The sequence below is a fragment of the Lepisma saccharinum genome, chromosome 18 (assembly GCF_977018435.1).
Source record: "Lepisma saccharinum chromosome 18, izLepSacc3.1, whole genome shotgun sequence".
NCBI classification, from domain to species: Eukaryota; Metazoa; Arthropoda; class Insecta; order Zygentoma; family Lepismatidae; genus Lepisma; species Lepisma saccharinum.
This window is the reverse complement of record NC_139246.1, coordinates 35,786,910-35,810,619: the sequence shown is the minus strand read 5'-3', so window position 1 is coordinate 35,810,619 and position 23,710 is coordinate 35,786,910. Positions and strand designations below refer to the sequence as shown.

The window sequence follows — 23,710 nt, the reverse complement described above, 5'->3', positions numbered from 1 at the left end:
CCTCATCTTATTATTATCGATGATCAGATGAGGGAATGCGATCAAAGAGTCACAGATTTATTTACAAAAGGGTGTCATCATCGCGATATTAGTCTTTTCTTTATCACTCAAAATCTATTCCATCAGGGAAAAGGGAATAGGGATATATCTTTAAATAGTCATTATATTGTATGCTTCAAAAATCCAAGAGACAGAGCCCAAATTAATTATTTATCTAGACAAGTATACCCGGAGAATCCAAATTTTATAAAAGATGCATATTACAATGCCACCGCTGAACCCCATGGATATTTGCTGTTTGATCTGAAGCAGAACACTCCGGAAGAAGTACGTTTTCGGTCGCGGATATTTCCCGACGATGATATCAATTATGTATATATTCCTACAAAAAAAGCAAGCATAATCACTAGTCGTTTATTCTGTCATCATGGCTCCAAGAGTGAAACACGCTAAAGTGCTCCAAGTTTTGTCGGATGCTAAACCAGCTCTTCGCACAGCGATATTACAAGCTGCTGATTCTTCCTTAGTTAATTCAATCTGTGAGTGTTGTTACAATGTTCTAAAAGGGAATGTTCCTCTTTCAACACCTCAGAAAACAAGATTGAGCCGGTACAAGAAGGTGATACGTAATCTCTCTGCCAAAGGACACTCTACAAAGCAGAAGAAACAGATACTAGTGCAACACGGAGGATTTTTACCTGCGTTATTAGCCCCTTTAATAGGAGGTGTGTTATCAAGTTTATTTAAGTGAAAAAGAAATCTGAACATGGAGCATGCCAAAAAAATGGTTCTAATACCTCAAGAATTTATGGATAACATGAGACATCCTGTTATGTCTGCACCGTCTACATCCTTATCGCAATTGGATCAGGATATGCAAGTAATTTTGAATCTCAAAGGTCTTTCGGATGATGAAAAATGGAATCGTTACAGTATTGTGCTCCAAAAATTTCTGTCTATTACTCGAAAACAAAGAGAACCTGTGTCGCTACCGATTACAGAATCTACTGAGAAGTTGACTGATATGAAAGAAGAAATTCTAGCTGCTACACCCAGCATGTATCGTAGAAAAGCCGAACTGTTGTATGAACGTCTTTTACATAATAGTAATATTGATTGGGATAAATATGGGGCAGTTTTTATTAACAATAATAAAATTGAAGGCTCAAATATTGTCGATCTAGTATCGGATATAATTCGACCACGAAAAACAAGCAATCCTGTTGGGTGGCAACTATTCAATAGAGCTCTGGCGTTATCTAATATTCCTCAAGAATATATAGGTAACCCCCGGAGACAGGAGTTTATTCAACAGATTGTTTTTGGCAACCCCGGACGCCATGTTCCGCTGTCCGGAGCTAACCAAGAAGAGGCACAAGAATTAACAGAAGCAGAAGAAGAAGAAGAAGAAAAGGAACCAATTTCTTTTGTATCATCATTTCCAGGGCACAAACGTAAACGTACTGTTCCAGTTTGGTCAAGATACAAACCATGAGCGAAAAAATATTAGAGAATATCTGGTACAATCCATCTCATCCAGCATCCTATTCTACAGCTTCAACACTATGGAAAGCTGTAAAAAAATCCATACCATTGTCAACAATCAAACATTGGTTGACAAAGCAAACTGCATACACTTTGCATAGACCTGTAAAGCGTCGATTTCCGAGAAACTTTTATTTTGTGCATAATATCGATGACCAATGGCAGGCTGACTTGAATGACATGCAGAGTTTGCGGAATCACAACAAAGGGTACAGATATATACTCACAGTTATCGATATTTTTAGCAGGCATGCTTGGGCTGTCCCTGTAAAAAATAAAACTGGTGTATGTATAAAAAAGGCTTTCCAGCAAATTTTCAAACAAAGCAAAAGAAAACCTTTGAAATTACAAACTGACAAAGGCCGTGAGTTTACCAACAGTATTGTGCAGGAATATCTCAAAAAACAAAATGTAATTTATTTTACAACAAAGAATCCTGATATTAAAGCTAGTATTGTTGAAAGATTCAACAGAACTTTAAAGGAACGCATGTGGAAGTATTTTACTAAGCAAAGAACCAGCTGTTATGTTAATGTACTCCCAAAGCTTTTGAAAGCTTATAATCATAAAATTCACTCGAGTATTAAAATGGCACCAGCAGATGTTACTCCTGAGAAGGTTTTGAAAGTATGGCACAATATGTATGACAAAAAACTCAAATCTGATTCATCTCCACTATTGTCATTGAAGATGCCATTCAAAATAGGAGATACAGTGAGAATAACAAAAACCAAAAAACGCTTTGACAAAGGTTACATGGAAAATTGGACAAGAGAAATATTTGTGGTGGAACGTATTTTGAAAAGAAATCCTCAAGTGTATGAATTAAAAGATCTACAAGGACATAAAATCGATGGAACATTTTATACGGAAGAGTTGCAATTGGTCCGCTTACCGGATATGCATGAAATTGATAAAATCCTTGCGACCAAAGGTAAAGGAGCCAGTAAATAGTTGTTAGTTCATTGGAAAGGTTACTCCAGATTATTTGACAGTTGGATTAGCGCATCGTTTTTGGAGTCAAAAAAAGAGAGAGAGAGGCATAAATTTTTGTAGGTATTCTCATCAGTGGTACAAATAACCTTCATAACACATCATGAGAAAAGCAAACGCTTTCTACCTTACTTTGCCTAGTAACAGTTCCATGAAATATTTCCCAAGTAATACTCTAACTAATTACACCACAAAGCTTCAGAACCGTGTGGAGTTGGACACCAACAAATGGGAGATGGCATTGGTAGAAGTGCATTATCCTTATTCAATACTGAACATTACAAGATTTAACAACTATATTCAATATAAATCTTTGGATGATGTCAAATGGAACGAACTTCGAATATCCGAAGGCTATTACGCATCTATAAACAGCATTGTTGCAGAAATCAATAAATATTCTGAAACATTAAATTTTAGTCTCCGAAATCATCCTGCGTACAAACATGTGACTGTTGATATATCTACCAAGCAGAGAAACATAAATGTACGATTGTCACCTCAACTGGCACGGATATTAGGTTTTAAACCGACCGATGATCTATCAGAAGTAAAAATTGGACGCTCGCCTCCAAATGTTGTGAGAGAAATTCCTTCCCAGATGTATATTTACACAGATATTGCGGAATCACATATGGTGGGAGATGCTGTCGCCCCTCTATTACGTATTATAAACATTAATCCTATGGAACATACTTTTGGAAGTGATGGTGTGCAAATTTTCGATTCACCACATTACATCCCAGTGCAGAAACATAATTTCGAACAAATAGAAATTGACTTAAGGGATAGCACTGGTGCACACATCCCATTCTCCTTCGGACTAGTGTGTTTGAAACTTCATTTTAGACGTTGTGGTGAAAAGCTCTGATTATGAATGACCCATATTTTCAATACTACCATCAACAAGCTGGATCTGGTGTAGGTAACATATATTACGGTGCTGCCTATCAAAAAGGACATGGCATTGGAAGTTTTCTTGGAGGACTTTTTCGGTCAGCTTTGCCTCTTATCAAAAAAGGAGCGAAAGCTGTAGGGAAAGAAATGTTAAAAACAGGGGTAAATGTGTTAGGTGATGTTGTAGACAAAACACCCCTAAAACAGTCACTACAATCCAGAATTTCGGATGCCAGATCAAATCTTAAAAGAAAAGCTGAAACAAAGCTCAAGGAAATGATTGGTTCAGGTTACCAGGGGCATAAACATTTCAAAAGGAATCACTCTGCTTCGGGACAGCGAACTGGAAGGATCGCTCAGAGAAAGAAGAGATCCAGTGCCAATACAAACACCAAGAAAACAACCAAACGCAACCGTAAAAAAATTCAAATAACATCAGATATTTTTGATTAGATATGGCGCTAATTAGGGAGAAATCATGTGAGTGTTTTAAAAGTGAATTGGATATTTTCTCGGTAAAACCTACTCAGACAAGCATCTTAGAACACCACACCATCGGATACAAACCTGTTAGTTCCCTGGCAGATAATGCCCCCACCGAGTTTGTAATACCTGGACATGGTGATGATTATATGGATTTAGCACACACAATGTTGAATATAGATGCCAGAATTGTAAAAGCGAATGGTCAGTTATTGCTACCCACAGATAAAACAATTGGACCTGTCAATGATTTTCTCAATGCAATGTTCAGCGAAGTACAAATCTACTTAAATAACAAACTCATCTCGTTTCCATCTCACATGCACCCATACAGGTCTTATTTTGAAAAAGCACTGAACTATGACATATCTGCAAAATCATCTCATCTCCAAAGTGCATTGTGGTACAAGGATACAGCAGGCGCTTTTGATAACGTTTCGGAAGACAACAAAGGCTTTACAAAACGTAACCAACTAACAAAACAGAGTAAAACATTTGATATGTTTGGTTACTTGCATTCTGATATTTTCAATCAAGAGAAATTTTTGATCAATGGAGTGGAAATGCGAATAAAACTGATTCCTTCGAAAAACACTTTCTGCTTGATGGGATTAGATGACAGTGAAGGCAAAGTGGAAATTCTGGATGCTACACTATATGTGAGAAAAGTATCGGTCAGTTCATCCATCAAACTTAGTCACAATCGCATATTGCAAAAACATACAGCAAAATACCCTCTAACAAGAGTACAACTTAAAGCTGTAACTATTCCAAAAGATATTGTTTCAAAAACAATTGACAATGTGATACTTGGACGTCTTCCGAAACGATTAGTTGTGGGGTTTGTTACCAACGATGCATTCAACGGCACACTGTCTACAAACCCATTCAATTTTCAACATTTCAATTACAACTTCTTTACTTTATATGTTGATGGAGTCCAAATTCCCGGCAAACCACTTCAACCAGACTTTGAAAACAACAAGTACATAACAGCATATCACACATTATTCTCTGGAACAGGGATACACTATATGGATGAAGGAAACAATATATCGCGTGAGGAATACCCCCAGGGATACGCATTACTTGTTTTCGATATAACACCAGACGCAGCTGCAAGTGCCATATCCCACTGCAGTCTTCAACGGCAAGGGGCTGTTAGCTTGGAAGTCCACTTCAAATCGGCTTTGGAATCTACTGTGACTTGTGTTATCTACTCTGAATTTGACGCTCTCATGGAAATTAATAATCAAAGAGATATTCATCTGGATTAATTGTATAAAAAGGTGAGTTGCACAATATTACTATTTAGTGTCCAGCAATGCTGTCGACTTTAAATTTGCTTCACGGGTTAATATCAAATAGAGCCTTTGACAATCATCATGTTGGGGTTTTCGCAGCTAATGAATTACCTGTACATGTGGAACTACCAGCAGCGTTGATTGTAAATACAGATCCCAAAGATAGCCCCGGGAAGCACTGGGTAGCAATTTACATAGACAGTAACTCCCGGGGGGAATTTTTTGATAGTTACGGAAAACCTCCACATGTGCATAACCATTTGCGATTTTTGGAAAATAACTCTAAATTCTATACGTACAACACTCATCAGATACAAAGTTACGGGTCTGTGTACTGTGGGCATTACTGTTTTCTGTATTTATTCCATAGAGCCTCTGGTAAACCCATGCATAAATTTCAAATTTTATTCCCAGTACCGATAAAAAACGACAATATTATAACAACTTATTTGCTGACTCGTAAATTAAATTTATAATATTCGGTACGTATACTAGAAAATATTGACAGTAAATACTGTTTGAAATTTTATACAAGTTACATATAGTCCTAATAGTATATTAATAATTTTGTAGCGTTACAGTTTACAACAGCTTACTTATAATATTTATCTTGTTTTGTGTCTTTACAGAACAATGACGCAATATCCAGAGATGGGATCTTTCAATGCTAGATTGTCCTCTTTCAGAAACTGGCAATCAAAAGAATTCCCGTTTGTAGAAGCTCTGTCCGAAGCAGGATTATTTTACATTCAAAAAGAGGATAAAACAGTATGCTTCAAATGTGGTGGAGGATTATACCGATGGAAATACAGAAACAATCCAATACTAGAACATCGTCGATATTTTCCATTTTGCCCCCTGTCTATAAACCTAATTTCAGATCGACAATGCGGTTGATGCTTTAATTAAATTAATTAATATTTGTTATCCAATATTTCCTCAATATGACGTTTATGATATTCTGCTGATTTTTCTCTCACCATTGATCTTTGTAATGCTCCGCCCTCTCCACCTTTTTTGTCCAGCACATGCTTGGTTTGCTACGCGCGCATGCGTCTCAAAAACACACCCACGCATTTCTTCAAATGTATACCTGCACGCTGCGACATGCAGTATCTCGCAGTTCTTAGTCATGGAATCCTCTATTTCGATGCCGCTGAAAAAAAGATTTCAACCGTACACTAATTTCAAAGGGGTTCTTCAGAAAGAGAGCGATCAGCATTTACCTGAAGAACAAAAACAAGTAACTAGTCTTATACGCCAGTCGATATTATTCGATCACGTCTACTATTTGAATGCTTCGAAAACAAAAGTTATCTCAATCGGACTTTCCTCTCATCTGGATTTCCAACCTGTGGTCAGGCTACACAGAAGCGGGGCGGCCGGTGTTGAACTACAGTTGCAGGAGTGGCACGCTCTTCAGGAATTGTTTCCAGTAATCGACAATTACATCGCTATTCCAGGTGAGCAGCCTCGTGTTTCCTACCCACTAAGTGAGCAACATGAATTGCTGATAACCACACTGTACAATCGCCGTCAGATCATTATAAGGAAGAAACCAGCTTACGGTTCCCTGGAGATAGTGTTCATCGCAGAAAGTTCGTGGCGGAACTTTATGAAGATATTTGTGTGCATCGAGCATGCGAAAGTTATGTGTGAAACAGTGTCGCCGTATCTGAAATCATATTTTGGAAACTGTGTGGAATCTTGCATTCTCGACCTTCGCGAACAATGTTTCGGTTGCACAGATATTTCCCCTGTCCATGCATGTAATAAGGAGAAGTTTGTGCTTTCCCATCTACATGGATGTACAAAACCTGAGCCTTTGTCTATACAAAACATCGACGGAAAAAGACTTTCCAAAGAAGTGTTTGTCTTTTGCGAGAACATGCTTGTGGAAAAAATAGTGAAACATTTTAATTCAGTGGTTGCAGCAGAAAATGGATATGATAGTGACACAATTCCTTATGTGGGTGAGTGAACAAACAAACTTGAAGAATAAAAACTTGTTAAATAACATGCTGATAAACTGGTGACACAATATAAACATTTTACATATGTATGTGTGTGTGTGTGTGTGTGTGTGCGGCTCTTTTGAATTTTGTAAATATTGGTAATAAACAGGGATAAAATATATGTCTTGGCTTTTTTCACTTATCACCCTTTTAAAAATCCTCATGGTTTATATTTTTACTGGTAACAATCGTTAATAACAACATTAATAATTAACTATATAATGAAAAAGTGTGTATTGTGGACTTGTCGAAGATAAAGCATGACAGCTTTTCTTCACACTGGTAAAACTCGGAGTTAATAACAACATTAATAATTAACTATATAATGAAAAAGTGTGTATTGTGAATTTGTCGGAGATAAAGCATGAGAGCTTTTCTTCACACTGGTAAGAATCTGTGTTAATAACAACATTAATAATTAACTATACAATAAAAAAAATGTGTATTGTGGACTTGTCGGAGATAAAGCATGAGAGCTTTCCTGCACAGCGCTGGACACGCAAAGGCAAGTATCTTTATTTTCATTCTATTTCTAACAATGATTCGCTATTTTTTCTTGTCACTATAAAAAACTAATTCAATTTTTCTTTTATCACATCTGTCGCCATTTTACTTGTTTTTGTTTAATTCCTCTTTATGCATTGAGGTTAATCGAAACATAACTTTAGACTTTTACATGGAATTGAAACATAGAATCTTGCCTCCTTTGATTGAATCGAACCTGTGACTCCTCTTTGATCACAAAACAATAGTGACGGCCATCTTGCTTATTTTACCTACTCTTTATGCATTTAAGCTAATCGGTACTGGGGCCCCACACGGCAAAACAACAGATTCTAATTTATCTTTATACATTAGCGGTAAAGTCTTTGCGTTGTAATCAAAAGGCATTTTGTTTTGATTTTTAATATCTGTTCCTGCCTAAATACTAATGGGGACTCAACACACTTCTTTTTTTTTTTAAAAAAAAAAACAACATCATTATCAGCCAATTTGACATTGTGAATCGAACCCGGGACCTTTTCATTACAGCATAAACATCCTATTTCCAATTAGTTCATTTTCTCTTTGTGCACAAAAAAGCTAATCGGAACTTTTAAACAAATACAATTGAATATCCAATTTTCACCAACATTGGGAATCGAACCCTCAACCACTTGGTTAAAACATCTCGCGGAATAAAAAACACCACCCGCGCCGCGCCGCCCCGCGCCGCGCCGCGCCCCGGTCGCCGCCGCCGCCGCTAAACACAAAACGCGGCCGCCATTTTGATTTTATTCAAATACTATTTATGCACAGATGGACTAATCGGGACCTATAATGGCGGGGCAAAATAATTGGCTTCATTTAACTACCTAGAGAATCGAACCCGCGACCTCTTCATTACCAGGCGACAACATTAACCACTAACAAAAGGCCGCCATATTGATTTTATTCAAACACTATTTATGCACAGATGGACTAATCGGGGACCTATAATGGCGGGACTAAACAATTGGCCTAATTTAACTACCTAGAGAATCGAACCCGCGACCTCTTCATTGCCAGATGACAACATTAACCACTAACCCAACTCGATTTTCGAACTCAACCATTTCGTTGCCTTTATTTACACCCAGGCTAATCGAGACCATTCAATATTGACATCGTCGACTTGTAATCAAGGGGTCCCAGATTCGATACTCGGTGGAGGCACATAGTGGTCCGAATCACCACTTTTCAACTGTAGCTCCAATCCTGATTAGTTTTGCCGTGCATAAAACGGACTTAAAAAACTAACTCAATCTATCAATCAATCAATATTGACTCTACCAGGAATCGAACCCTCGATGCCTCTTGTTTTACAGAGCAATAACCTTAGCCGCTAAGCTTTCGGGGTAAAGAACCTTCGGCGCCATCTTTAAATCATTTCTTCATGTCTTTGAATCATACGCAATGGTTGCGCGCGCATTTCCTCCACACACACAGAAACATACACACGTGTTAGGTTAGCATACATCAAGAAACAACGTGACAAATCCATTGACCCCCCTCCCCCCACCGCTTCCAATGCCTTCAATGTCAACAGTCACGTTCTGCTGACTCAACAATAAAATCGCTCGTACCCCGCTACACCGGATGTAACATAACACCAGGCGCATCAAATTTTTGCTGACGCGTAGGAACATAGTGCTGCCATTACTACTCCAACCATTTGTGCTGCGAGCTGCGTACCTGTGTGCTTCTGTTCTTGGCGCTTTCGAACTGTACTAGGTGACGCCACTTCTGTCAAGACCATATTCAACTATCTACTTTGTACCTTTCGGACAAAGTCGTAGTTAATCATAAGCGACCGTTACAATATTTTAGATATCGACATTTTTTGAAGGGTCGGGATATGGCAACACTGATAGAAAGGGGCTATGTTTTAGAGCCGCGCTGGGCTCGCTCTATGACGCACGGTACCTAATTTGTGCATTTATCGGAAGGTGGAAAAGGGGGAAATAAGATTATGTGGAAGAACATTGTCTATTTACGCCAATGAAATATGATGCATATGAAATGATAGTAACTTCCAATAGCTGAATAATGTATGAATTCAAATAGAGGATAAAATCCTAGACTTTAAAATAGAGGGCCTTCGACAACAAAAGCAAAACTGTCCCAACACTAAACTTAGCAACAATGCCACAGTGTTACTACTGCCCATGGACACTTCTGTTTTTCAATACTTCCGAAGAGTGGTTTCTTTTAACGAGTCAAAGGCGGATGCTATTTAAAGGTCTTTGCGTTTCATGTACACAGCACCCGTAAATTCACCATAAATTGCTATAAATGCCTAAAAGGTCTGTAGCCCGACACACAACCTATATCTCTCTACCGTGCGATGCGCGACACAACTCAAGAAGCAGTGTTACTAATGGAGCAGATAGAAAAATCGCTGCAGTGCGCTAATAAAAAATAAATAAATGTACAACTGTTAAGTACAAGAAAATTAGAGAATTAAGCTCTATCTAAGGTTGAGTTTTAAACGTCATGCATTATACCAGGACTAGGATTAATATGTACTAACATGTGGCTTTGTATGTACATACATATGAACTAAAAATTCGCAAAATATGGATTAATACATACGTAAAATTACCCAAAATGCTGCAAAGAAGACTTCTTCATAGTGATTCCTTATTTGAGTGATTTCAAACAAAATAAACAATTTATTATTTTCCATTGCATTTCCCTTTTGTTTCTTGAGGGAAGCATACTCACCTTCCTCTCACCGTCCAACATCCATAGAATTATAGTTTATGTTTTGGGATTGTATTAAATCTACTGTATGCACAGAAAGGCAAATCGGGACTGGACCTACAGTTTAAAGAAGGATCCAATTTATGTTTTGAAACTGTTGGTGCCAGTTAATTAACTATGTGAAGGTATGAGACACACGTAGTCTATAATAATAATAATTCCTTTATTTAGCGGGCGAGGTTCAGCCGTAGGCTGCTCTACCACCTAACCCCACATACGTATATTCCAGTGTTTGAAAGTGCCGAGTTACTTGTAACACAGTCACAAGTTATTTTCATAATTTAATTTTAGTTCTTTGTGAGTCTTGGGTCACCGTTATTTTAAAAAGACATGAAGACTAACATTTTATTTCCGTGTTGGGAAATTATAATTTTGTTCATTACTGTTGAAACACACAGAAAAGTGACTTAATTTTGTTACTATCAGGAAAAGATAATATAATAATAATCCGTTGCGCAACAGCCCTGAAGGGCCTAGGCGTACCTACCGGTAACTGAGTTAAAGTGTGTGCAATTGGTTTAAGCAAGCGTAAAAGAGGGCTTCTTAAGGTACTCGATGTTAGCAAAAATGAGATTATAAACTGGGTGCACTCCCCTACAAGTAATTCTGCTGGCATCCTTCAAGGTGGGCCCCGGTCTAGAAAAGTTAATATGTAATATAAAAGACTAATTTACTCTAGTCTAACATCTAACACACATGCTGAAATTGAAACCAATTTTTTCTTTATACTCACAAAACTAATGTCTTAAAGATATCCAAACCTTGTTAAGTCTGAATCTAAAAATTTTAGTTTTAATGCCAGAATCACAGCTGATATCACACAGTTGTTCTCTTAGTTTTAATCTTATTGTGTTATTCAATAAATATTAAATTCTTTATTTATTTGACATTAGGGGCACTTGTTTTAATGCAAATTGTACCGATTTTAACAACATGTAAGCTAGATAATTAATACCTGCTGTTATATCTCTGTTCTTACACAGTCTTTTTACCTATTCATGTAATGTAAACAATATTATTTTGTGTATCTGAAGTAGTGTTTATTTACTTTAATGTAATTATTTTAATTAAAACATTATTATTATCCGAAGTAGATACGTGCCTGTGGTGACGATTACTTTTTGATCAGCGTAGCTCATGTAACACTTAAATACGTGCAGACAGTATTCGAACTGAATAGGGAATCGCAAAATCTCACCCACTTGAGCTGACATGTTTTTCCTTACTTGTTTGTGCCGTAGTGCAACCGAAATGAGTAAAAGTTATCCAGCCTGACTGCATTCCTTCCTGTAGGGGCTCGTTTACCACTCCCCCAGAAGGAAGCAAAACGATTGGTGGTTTCTTTACATGCTAGAGTGACTCTTATCACGTAGCTTCTTGCGTCATGCTGAACGGACAAGATTTCCTGCTGACTAGATAACAGTCCTGTTGTTGCCTTTGATCGCTTCAGTTAATACGTTCAGTTTCAGCTCTTTCCAGTAACCACTCTTCACCTTACGCGCTCACGTAAGTAATGCATAAAAAAAAGTATTCTTCGTATTAAACATTACCTGCACAGTGCACAAGGTTAAAATGCAAAAAATGTTTTTATACGTATTTCTAATTCTCCGTATTACCTCGACCATGTAGTGCATTCAACCCCGGGATGGTCACAGTTGATAATCATTTGAAGGCATGTTTGAAAGAGGAGGAAGATTTCTAAACATGCGTTTGGAAGCTAAAGTTTTCAGTGTATTAATACTATAATTATCAAATTGCAAATACCAAAGAATGCCACAGGTATACTTGGGACATCTATTTTGTGTATTTTAGTGACATCACTCACAATGGCTGTAACGTATCTTTTAATGTAGCAATCGGGGTTTTCGAACATTAAAAAAATTGATTTTTTGTCAATTGAATATTAAGAGCCTCCCCGATGGCGCAGTGGTAGCGTCGTCACCTTTCACGCAAGGGGTATCGGATTCGATTCCCGGTGCAGGCACCTAGTGGTTTGGATCCCACTTTGGTCCACTCCCGATTAGCCTTATTGTGTATAAAGTGGACTCAAACCATAACTCAATCAATCAATTGAATATTGCATTAATATTATCCATATTTGCTTATTACTGTCGCATTTAACCTAGGTTGTGTAATGTTTGCTCTCCAGTGGTTAAGTAATTGAGGGTTCATCCGGTGGAAACTGTAGGTCCAGACCCGATTAACCTAACTGCTTAAAGTGGATTAAAAAAACCTGTACTTTTAGGAATGTTACTTTATTTTACTTGCTGCTTGGGTTCGATCTTTTGAATTAATTGTTTGATAATGAACCGGGTGTGCGTCTTGATTTAAGGTATACATTCGCGAGATCACAAGTTTTATACGAGACGTCAAACAACATAAGTTTTTTAAAAGATCATAACGAACAGTGGTGCTGGATATTCACTCGCCTCGTGAAGAGAGTTGAAAAGTGTCTCCAAGGATATAATAATTATAAAACGGGTTTATTTGTATTATAATATTTATTATTAATAACCATGAACATGATAACAATGGTTATTATAAATTTCCTCCATCATCGCCACTGGTTGGGGGAAACTGAACCTTTACCATAGGTGAATTTAGGGGGTGGGGTTATCGTACCCCTTGAAGTGCAAATTCATAATAAAATTTGTATTAACAGTAATAAATTTATCTTTTGACTTCTAAAATTAATAATTAACGTTCAATAATGATAGTGGAATGCTTTTCCCACTCTACCCCCTACCAAGAACGTTGAAAATCCGCTATTATTAGTTGTTCTGGAGCGATTTTACAATACCGGGAATTTCTCCATTTTGTTTGAAATTCGGCATACTCACTAAATTAGGGCTCCTAATCACGAATCTGAAGTTAAAATTTGGCGCTCACGTGTCAAACTTGCAAAATAAGAGGGTCAGTCATCGCAACCGACAATGCACAATTGCTCGTTATTTATCGCAAGATTTTGTTTCGAATACTTAAAGAACGATATATATATATATATATATATATATATATATATATATATATATATATTCCTGATATTACTACAACCCTAAAATTTAACTATGTTTCCTAACCTAGCCTAATCTAACCACGCGCCAATGGTCCGTGGGACTAGCCATAATTCAGGAATTTCTATAAGTATCCGAAATTTCAAACAAATTGGAGAAATTCCCTGTATTGTTAAATTATACCGTTGTTCTGATTTTTTAAGCAAATCTCCTGATTTTTCAGGGGACGATCTCCCGATTTTTAAAAATATGACCTGGCAACGCGGACCTCTGCTGATGTCTCAACTTGTTTCTGACGTCACGTCACAAGAAATTAAGCATGCAAATCTAAGTAATTACAGGCGACAAGTTAAACACGGAACTTGCATTGCGTAATACTTGAAGGACTTGAATAGTAGATTAACTGAACATGAAGGAACATGGAAAATTTTGATGACTAATGTAAACTATTTCAATTAGCTATAGACCAATTTATAATTAGGCTATGTACGTATTTTGTTAGTGTTATGGATTCGCAGTGAAATGTTCGGAGGTGTTTTTCAGATATTATTAAGGCGTAGAGAAGTTTAATTTATACACTTACGGAGTAACTGAAAATATCTGAAGTTAATTCTAGAGAAGGAAAGATGAAATATTCAACTGACATGCAATTCGTATCGTATTATGTAAAGTTAGAACTGAAGATCGAAAGAAGGGGGGAGAGAGAAAAAAGAAAAGAGAGCGAGAGAGAGGAAAAATAGATGAAAGGAGAGAAAACATAAGGAAAAAGGGTACTAGTTAGATATAGCAGAAACACATTTAACTCGTTTATTTTTAAATAAAATTAATTTCTACTTACCTCATATGCATAGCGGAACATTTTTCAACTTGGGATTACTTTTTTTTCAATGAAAAAAGCGTTATTTTCAACATAAGTATTTATTGGTCGTTGCTAATTGGCGGCCAAATTTTGACTCACGTTGTCTATCGTCAGCTGATATGCAGTGTTTCCAAACTTATGCACCGATAAAAGCCGCACAAACTATTCACAAAAGGTTTTTAAGCGAAAATTGATCCACAAACCATTCATGGAAGATTAGGTTCAGTTAGGTTAGGCAAACTATTAAATTGGAAAAAAATTCCCGCTCACACGTCATCTTGTAAAACTACCGCGTGGTTGCTACACTGACAGGGGGTTACATAATGGAACACGTGGAACATTTGATTCAGGTAGTCGACGGTAATGGTGACACGAGCTATCGTTCAATGGAGATACATGAATGTCGAAAGATACCTTATTTACAGGCCGATTAACTTGCACAGTTCGAAAAAACACTTTTCCCAGCTTCAGAAAGTCCACAAGAACTAAATTCCGTAAGTACTTTCTCATCTTTTCTCCTGTAAATTTCAAGAAATGTGTTTCCGCTATATCTCATCGTTACTGGAAAAAGATAGAACTTCTTTTCTTTCCATGTCTCTTTCATGTCTCATGTTTCTTTCTCTTTCCTTTCTTTCTTCGTTTCTCTCTATCCCCCTCTTTTTTCTCTCTTCCTTTCTTTTATTCTCTCTTCTATTTCTCCTCTCTCTCTCTCTTTCTCCTCTCATGGTGGAATTGAAGGTGATTTTTTTTTTTAAAAAAAATCTGTATCGCATTGTTTACGAACAAAATTTTAGGTAAGACTCTACGTCATTTTCCTAAGGAATACGTGTCATATATCTTTGGAAAAGTTATTGTATTAGGAATTCAATAATGTAAATCCCAAAGCGAGGAAAAATTACCTGGAGGAGGAAATCTATAAAAACCGCTGTCCTCGTGCATGGTTCGTGGGGCTATCGTGCATGGTTTGTGGGGCTATCGTGAACAGAACTGTTCTTCATGCACCATACACATGCACTGCAAACGCAAAGAAGCAATCACCACGCAAACGACGAAAGCGCACGCATTCACAACGCGGACACAAAGACGAACCTGCAGTGTTGTTAACTCCCATCGGTTACCACCAAAAGGCAATAAGGACGTAAAGTAGTCTAGCCAAATTTTAACTATGCTTGCCTAACCTAACCTTGCTGGAAATGGTTCGTGGGGCTATCCGTAAATGGTTTTTGGGGCTATCAGTGTGATTTTTTGGGGCTATCCGTCAATAGTTTTTGGTGCTATTCAGGTATTTTTGGGTTACGAAGGATGGGAACACTGCATACCCACATGATTCACGATGCGTCAAGCTGTGTCCACCATATTGTATCTTACGGAAGCGAAAAAAGGAAGAACAATAAATACTCGTAATGTGAAAAATTGACATTATTTTCATGAGAGAAGCAAAATCCCACCTTAAAGAATGTTTGGCAATGCATAATAGGCAAGTACCAATGTCAATCAAGACAAAATGAACGAGTGAAAGGTGTTTTCCCCATACCAAACAGGTAATCCTTTTTTATATATAAAATGTATGAAATTAATCTCAAGCGAGGTATAATGGATATATTATATGCACAGAAAATTGCATTATCTTTAAGAAAATCATTGGTTCAATAAAAAGGAAAAAAAATTAATTCCATATTGTTTTTCTTGCAGGTTCCTCTTTAAGTTACCAAGATGACTACCTATTTCGAATACCCCACACCAGAACTCCAGGCAGAATTGAAATCCATCGCCAATGCAATTGTGGCATCTGGAAAGGGCATTTTAGCTGCTGATGAGTCCACCTCCACCATGGGCAAACGACTGGCTGACATTGGAGTGGAAAACACAGAAGAGTACAGGCGAAAGTACAGACAAGTAAGTTTTTTAAGTTTTTCAATGTTCAGTGAAGAGTGACAGTTTCGTACCAGGTATGCAGTTATTTCAATATTGTTGGAATGGGCACTGCTACTGAAAAAAGTAAAACATAGGACAAGAGTGTATGAATTTCTCTCCATATTGCAAGTGGAAGCTGTTTTTTAAGGTGATTATTAAGCTAATACGATCTGTAAAAAATATGATTAATAAAACATGCATGTATTCCTTATTAACACACGACTTTTCCTAACACAAGCAAAATTTTCAATCTGACCTGTTTCCACTGATGTTTTTCTACATCAGAAGTTCGATATTCCGAAGAGAACAAGTATAACAATACTTCCATAGAAAGTGCAATATTAAATTTTCTCCCCCTTCAACTTTCCAGCACACAGACATCTTTCCCCAGTTTGCCAAAGGGAAAGGTCTGTGAAGGAGGAGCAGTTTTCGGGTTCGGGTTACAATCAATCTATGTATTGCTGCCAACAATGCGTTACCACCAAGTTTGATAAGTTCAATTATCACCTCATCCTCGCCTGGAACTCTATTATTACTCATTTTCTTCATTACAAATTCAACTTCTTCAATACTAGGTACTTGTACCTCATGACCATCCCTATTTTGTATATTCCTATTATACTGCTCTTCTTCTTCTTGGTCTTCCACTTTACTCAAAATCTCTCTAAAGTGCTCTGCCCATCTATTGAGTATCTGATTCTCTTCTACAATTACTTTCCCATTCTTATCCTTACATACTTCTATTCTTGGCTCAAATCCTATTCTCATTCTATTTATAGCTCTATAGAATTTTCTTATTTTACTTTGCTGATTTAGTTCTTCTATTTCTTGCATCTTCTTTTTATACATCATTTTCTTCTTTTCCTTACATACCCTATGTCCTTTCCTTCTTAGTTCTTCATACCTCTCAGTATTACTTCGAGTTTCCCTCTGTAGCATTCTCTCTCTAGCTTTATTCTTCTCATCTATAACCTGTATGCACTCTTCATCAAACCACTCATTCCTTTTAGTTTTCTCTTCTCCAAAAGTTTCTTGTGCTGCCTCCTTTATCACTCCTTCTATTATTTCCCATTCTTCCTCCACCACTCGAAGTCTGTTATTCTCTTTCTCCTTCAGTTTACTCTGTACCTTACTTACATATTCACTAATAACTTCTTCGTCTTTCATTTTTTTCATATTCCACTTCTTTCTCTTGGCCATCTCGTTTCTTTGCACCGCTATCAATTTTTCCCTCATTACTAATTTTACCAGGTAGTGGTCGCTATCACAATTGGGCCCTCTGCAGCTTCTCACGTCAATAACTGATGAGGCATGACGTGCATTAACCAGTATATGATCAATCTGGCTTATTGTTCCGTTAGGTGCCTTCCATGTTCCTAAGTGAATTCTTTTATGTTCGAAACAGGTACTTGTTATGATCATGTTGTTCCTGACAGCAAACTGGCAAAGAAGGTTCCCATTCTCATTGTTTTCTGCATGGAGAGTACGCCGCCCTGAAACCCCTTGTTGATTCTTGTCCTTTCCTATCTGAGCATTAAAGTCGCCCAATACGGTTACCATATCATACTTTTGGATCTTTCCACATGCTTGTTCCAGATTGTCATAGAACTCTTCTTTCTCGTTCTCATCTTTCTCTTCTGTAAGCGCATGTGCATTTATAATTGTTATGTTTCTAAATCTTCCTCTCAACCGTATTCTACACATCCTTTCATTAATTGCTTCAAATTCCATAAGACTTTTTCTCATCTTTTTGGTTATTATAAAGCCTACACCGAATTGTCCGGTCCTCCTCTCTGGTCCACAATAAAATAATGTGTACCCTGGCTTATCAATTCTTCCTTGTCCCTGCCATCTAATTTCCTGAAGTGCAACCAGATCATACTTAAATTTTAATATCTCATTTGACACTTCATTAATTTTCCCAGGTCTTAACAAAGTCCTGACATTCCATGTTGCAAGTGATAAATCATTAGTCCGTAAATATCGCCAGGTTCGAATTCCATTACATCCATCCATCATCCGAGGCTGTTGCATTGGTTTCACAACGGTTTTATTTTTTTGCAGGGCGGGGTTGTCGGCCCCATGCCCAACCCCCAACCTGGAGGACCAGGATTTGTATAGGGTTTTCTCCCCTAGGTAGGTTGGCATTAGCGTGCCTTCGGAGTCCTTCCTGCCCCTCGGTTTTCTGTCAGGGTTTCCTTCCCTTAGCCTTTGGGGATCCCTTCCCTTACTGCAAGGCAGCAGTTAGCTGAGCTTATTTAGTGGCGGCTTTCCTCGCCACATCGCAGGATTTTCTTCGGAGACTTGCAGCATTTACCGAGATGCAGTTGCCACTCCACATCTCACTGCCTCCTCCAATCCTGCTGCTGCTTGTCCGCGACTGTTTCCAGCTAGCCAACATATCTGCTGGCCATTCCCCTATCCGCAACCTGGGGATGCGCCTGGTGGCATGCAGCTCTGCCACTGGGAAGGTAACCCAGCCCAGGTATTAAAATAAATATATCATTAAAAAGCTGTGATTGAAGACTACTACCCCATTTATAAATTCTATTCCATAAAGTTGGTAGAGGAAAATTGGTGTTTTCAAATTGTTTGTTAATAATGCTAACAACAAATATATTCTTTTGACATTCCAGAATGTCATACTTTCATATGTATATAAAGGAAAAAAAAATGGACAGAACTGAAATATTGTGTATTTTTTTAAAAAAAAATATGCAGAAATTGCTGTCACGTAGAGGTGGTAACACAGGTGTACCGCTCGTCCTCTAGAGGTTAATAAACATTTATGACATATATGTCCAAGTTATGTATAATCTATCTTATATACTTAGAGATATTATCAGTAGTTTTATATAGTTCCACTTATCTCCGATTACGCACGTTAGGTTATGTCACCTTGACAGTTCTGTCACCCCCTCTCCCCCTGCTTCACACACACACAAATTAGTTTGTGTATTACTACCGAATAGAAAAGGTTAAAACTGCTTGATACGTAGACAATAGTGAGCAATAATTTGCCACCCAAGTAGGTGTAATTTTTGTCATCTTAAACTTATCTTTATTTGTTGCATATTGCTTGTTTCCAAGAAATGTTCACTCCAGATTCCTCAATAATGCCTGCATTTCATAATTGCCTTTTAACCATCCACAGCTTCTGTTTACATCTGACAAGGTCGTAGGGCAAAACATCTCTGGAGTGATCTTATTCCACGAAACCCTCTACCAGAAAGCAGATGACGGAACTCCTTTTGTGAAGCTCATTGAAGAACGAGGAATCATTCCAGGAATCAAGGTGGACAAGGGCGTTGTTCCATTGTTTGGTTCAGAGGATGAATGCACAACACAAGGTTAGTGCAATTTCTGATTTTTGGAATCCTGTTTTTCGTAATTTGAGTGTGGGAAGTTGAGTTTTCCTGATTTTGCTTTAAATATGAATAAGTCAACATTGCATTGTTTTATTGCTATGGTAGAACAAATCTCTTCAGTAAAGTCTAGCAGTGTACAGGATGTAAATTTAACTCTTAAATACCAATTTATGTCTCTGTAACTACAAATGCTAGAGTTACAAATTATAGCTCATTTGTTTATTCAGTACAGTCTAAGCTACAACCTATTGTTGAAAAATTAAATTTTCATTTACCAAATAGAAGATGATAGTAAAGAAATTTCTTCGTTTTTTATAAAATTTGAACTTCGTCAGGTCTCCCAAGTAAGTAATGCCAGGCTGTGTGTGTTCAAAACAATATCTGCATGTGAGTTCCATACTCGTGGCAAGAATTGTACATTTGATACTGATACTTTCAGAGAAAGATAATAATTTCTGATGTAAAAGCAGTGAGTTTTTCGTGGGGAGAAGGGGAATTCAGAATCAAATTAAGTTTTACATCACCTGAGTCACACTATACTCTAAGAGAAAAAAACAAGTATGTGTGTGTGTCACGTCCTGGCATGTAAGGGTTAGTATATGAAGGATATCCATAAAATAAGTTCTTTGCAAATATTGACACTGCAACATATTGGTCATGATAACGCACATGGCAGGCAGAGTATGTTGATTCCTTGGCAAACCACAGATCCCATTGAAACACACAAACAGCATTTATTCATCATAGTGTTTTTCTAATATTTATGAAAATCCATGTCCACCTCTGATTAAATGCGCTCATTTCTTGATTGCAAGAAACAGGAAACTGAGGTGTGTGGAAAACATCTGATGAGTGGAGCTCGGACTTGTATGTAATTACATATTCTATTCCTTTCTAGACACACACCTTGAACAGGAAAATTTCAATGAATTATGTAACGGACATGATTTTACATAAGTTTTATAATTAATGTACTCATGTTTTCCACGAAGCTGTTTTACATTATTTTCTATTAATTTCGGTAGCCACTGCCACCACCCTCATTGGAATTTGTTGTGTTGTTGCTTGGCACGTTTCTGCAACAACACAACTAATTCCAACGAGGATGGTGGCAGTGGCTAACGAATTAATAGAAAACAATGTAAAACAGCTTCGCGGAAAACATGAGTTCCTTAATTATCTATTACCGCATCTCTCATTACCATAGTATGAATAAGTTTTATGTTACATATTTTTAAAGGTTTGGCAGGATTTTACATATTTGCTAATTTACTTCACATAAAACAACATATTTTGGTAATTTTTCCTATCTTGATCCTTTTTCCTATGTTTTCGATCTGAAACATGAAGAAAATTTGAAGCTCATGTGGTGTCACATGATGGGGGGGGAGGGAACTGTTATTTATCGAAAGATGCTGGAGTTTTCTCTCCCTCCTGGTTATCCCTTTTATGTTTACGCAAAGTACCTAGAAACTTGGCATCGGTGGACAAGAAAGCTACTTTCCTGTACGTAGTGAGTTACACAATATGTTCCCTTGTACAGTCACTGACACTGCGGGCTTGTAATGAATACATTGACTTTCAATGGAATAGTTACAAGCCGGCAGTGTCCGTGACTGTACAAAAGGTACCAAAGTAGCTATGTATTTTCATTCAATTGTTCTTTCTGTAGATGATGCTTTTTAAAAATTTGTTTTGAAAGTTACAAATTAGCTCTTACATATTTATATATTGTACAATAATTTGAGACGTGAAAAGTAATTAATAGTTGATTAAATTTGTTTCTTAAATGAAATATGTACACATCGCTGTGCTTTTTTGAATTTATTAATTTGATAACAAATTTAATTTGAACAACTTATGTCCTTAAAATTATGCTGAAATAAATATCTAGCAGAATTCTTGAAATTGCTTGGATACTAGATTATTATTATTACATATTCTGTGATACTACATATTTAGCTACATATTCTTTGATACTACATATTTAGGTTATATTTTATCAATTATTTTTACATATTTTGTTCTTTGAGATTACATAAAAATCCATGGTCTAATGGTGAGTTATTAAATAATACGGTGGTACTATTAAATGAAGAATGCAGAAATATGCATGATCCACATACCAATCAGTAGTCTGGTGCATATAGTTGAGAATAGTAGTGGCAAAGGGGGGGGGCAAGGACAGTTTACTTTCTCTTCATATATGAAGCTTCACATTAAGAGTCCATTGTGAGTGGGTAATAAGTTGCAAAATGTGAGGCGAGAGCAACTTTCCCCCTATTTGCTGCCACTGGTTGAGAAGATTAGAGAATGCGAGTAATAGTGTGGTTTCACTTGTTAGTGAACTGTGAAATTGACACACTTATTTTTGTTTCTCTAAATCTCAGATCACTAATGTGGACGAAACTAAACTATTAGTACTGTTATAAAATAAAAGTGAACTATGTGCACCTGTTGCAAGAAATAGATAAAGGATATTTTACCAATGTCACCTTACATGGATTTTCATGCACCCCAACGTCCATATCATCCAGATTTGGCACCTTTGTTTCCATATGATAGAAAATTTGCTTTAATTTCTTCTAAGGTGCCTGCAGGCTTTTACATAAAATGCATAGGGGAACACATTCCAACAATGTAAGAAACTTGAGAAGCAGTATATAAACAAACAGTGAAGGTTTAAGCTGCTTAACAAGTAAATAAAACATTCTTTTTGACCGCCCTTGTACATATTCAATCATATTTGAAATTAAACAAGCTCCTGCAGTGAATAATTCATGCTTCCTCGGAGTATAATTTCTCATCCTTAAATTTCAGGGTTGGATGATTTGGCACAGAGATGTGCACAGTACAAGAAGGATGGATGCCACTTTGCCAAGTGGCGCTGCGTCTTGAAGATCAAGAAGAACACGCCATCCTACCAAGCAATTTTGGAGAATGCCAACGTCCTAGCTCGCTATGCTTCCATCTGCCAAGCGAACCGCATTGTACCAATAGTAGAACCAGAGGTATGCAAGTGATTATTGCTTCTGTTTTGTCATAGAAAAGGGGCCCCCACGTTGCCGAATGGTTAGAACTCTTGCCGTTGGTGCAAGTGGTCCTGGGTTTGATTCCTTGTGGGAGCTCCCAAAATTTCGGTGTTGATCCAACATCGTGAGGACAATTGGGGAGCTACTTGAAAAGAAGTGGCAGGCCTTGGCCTTTAGGGGGCTGTTGAGGATCGAGTTTATTATATATGAGGCTCAGTCAATAAATAACGAGGCATAGGATATTACACCAAAACTATGGTAGTTAGAAATGGGTCGATGGGCCTGAAATGGAGGTGCAGGCGTGACAAAACTGATTCGTTTGCGTTTTCCCGCTAGATTGCATTACATGTCTGGCAAGGTATGCCCAAAGGCTGCTAACCTAGCAGCGGCAGTGTCCAGTCATCAGGGGAAGCACACAGATTCCCCTCCACCAAAAAATTCAAGACCCTCCACACTAGTGCCGGCAAGGTCATGCTTTCATTCTTCTTCGATCGCAAGAGACCGCTGCTCGTAGACTTCTTGGAGCATGGAGCTACGGTCAATACCCAGCAGTATTGTGAAATGTTAACGAAGCTCAGGAAGGTAATCAAATCGAAACGTCCCGATCACCTTTATCGTGGTGTCGTCCCATTGCATGACAATGCTAAACCCCACACAGCCAACGCAACAAAGTAATGTCTGAAAAAATTCAAGTGGAAAGTTCCGAGCCACCCCCCTATAGTCCAGATCTGTCCCTGTGTAACTTCCACATCTTCGGCGAGCTCAAAAAAGCACTGCGGGGACAACGGTCTCAATCGGACGATGACGTCAAGGAGTAAGTGCGCAATTGGTTCCAACAGCAGCCAAAGTAGTTCTACGAGCATGCCATTTTGTGACTGGTGTTACAATGGGCTAAATGCCTAAACAGTGGCGGACAATACTTCTGAGGTTCGTTACATAAGTACTGTGAAATATCCTCTGCCTCATTATTTATTGACTGAGCCTAATAGAAGAGAGCTTGT

At 37.6% G+C, this 23,710-nt stretch overlaps 1 protein-coding gene across 5 annotated transcripts in view; it reads left to right on the top strand.

Annotated features, from left to right (window-relative positions):
* Positions 1–23,710, top strand: part of LOC146002524 (fructose-bisphosphate aldolase-like) — a 205,290-nt gene that overhangs the window by 154,686 nt on the left and 26,894 nt on the right. For 4 of the 5 annotated variants that reach the window (XM_083140430.1, XM_083140431.1, XM_083140434.1 and 1 more), the window contains exons 2-4: positions 16,088–16,291; positions 19,464–19,659; positions 22,498–22,688. In XM_083140430.1, the coding sequence (XP_082996556.1) occupies positions 16,109–16,291; positions 19,464–19,659; positions 22,498–22,688 (570 nt within the window). In that variant the 5' untranslated portion in view covers positions 16,088–16,108. Of the gene's footprint in view, positions 1–11,878; positions 12,029–16,087; positions 16,292–19,463; positions 19,660–22,497; positions 22,689–23,710 lie in introns of those variants that run through there. The other variant, XM_083140433.1, reaches the window with a different exon arrangement.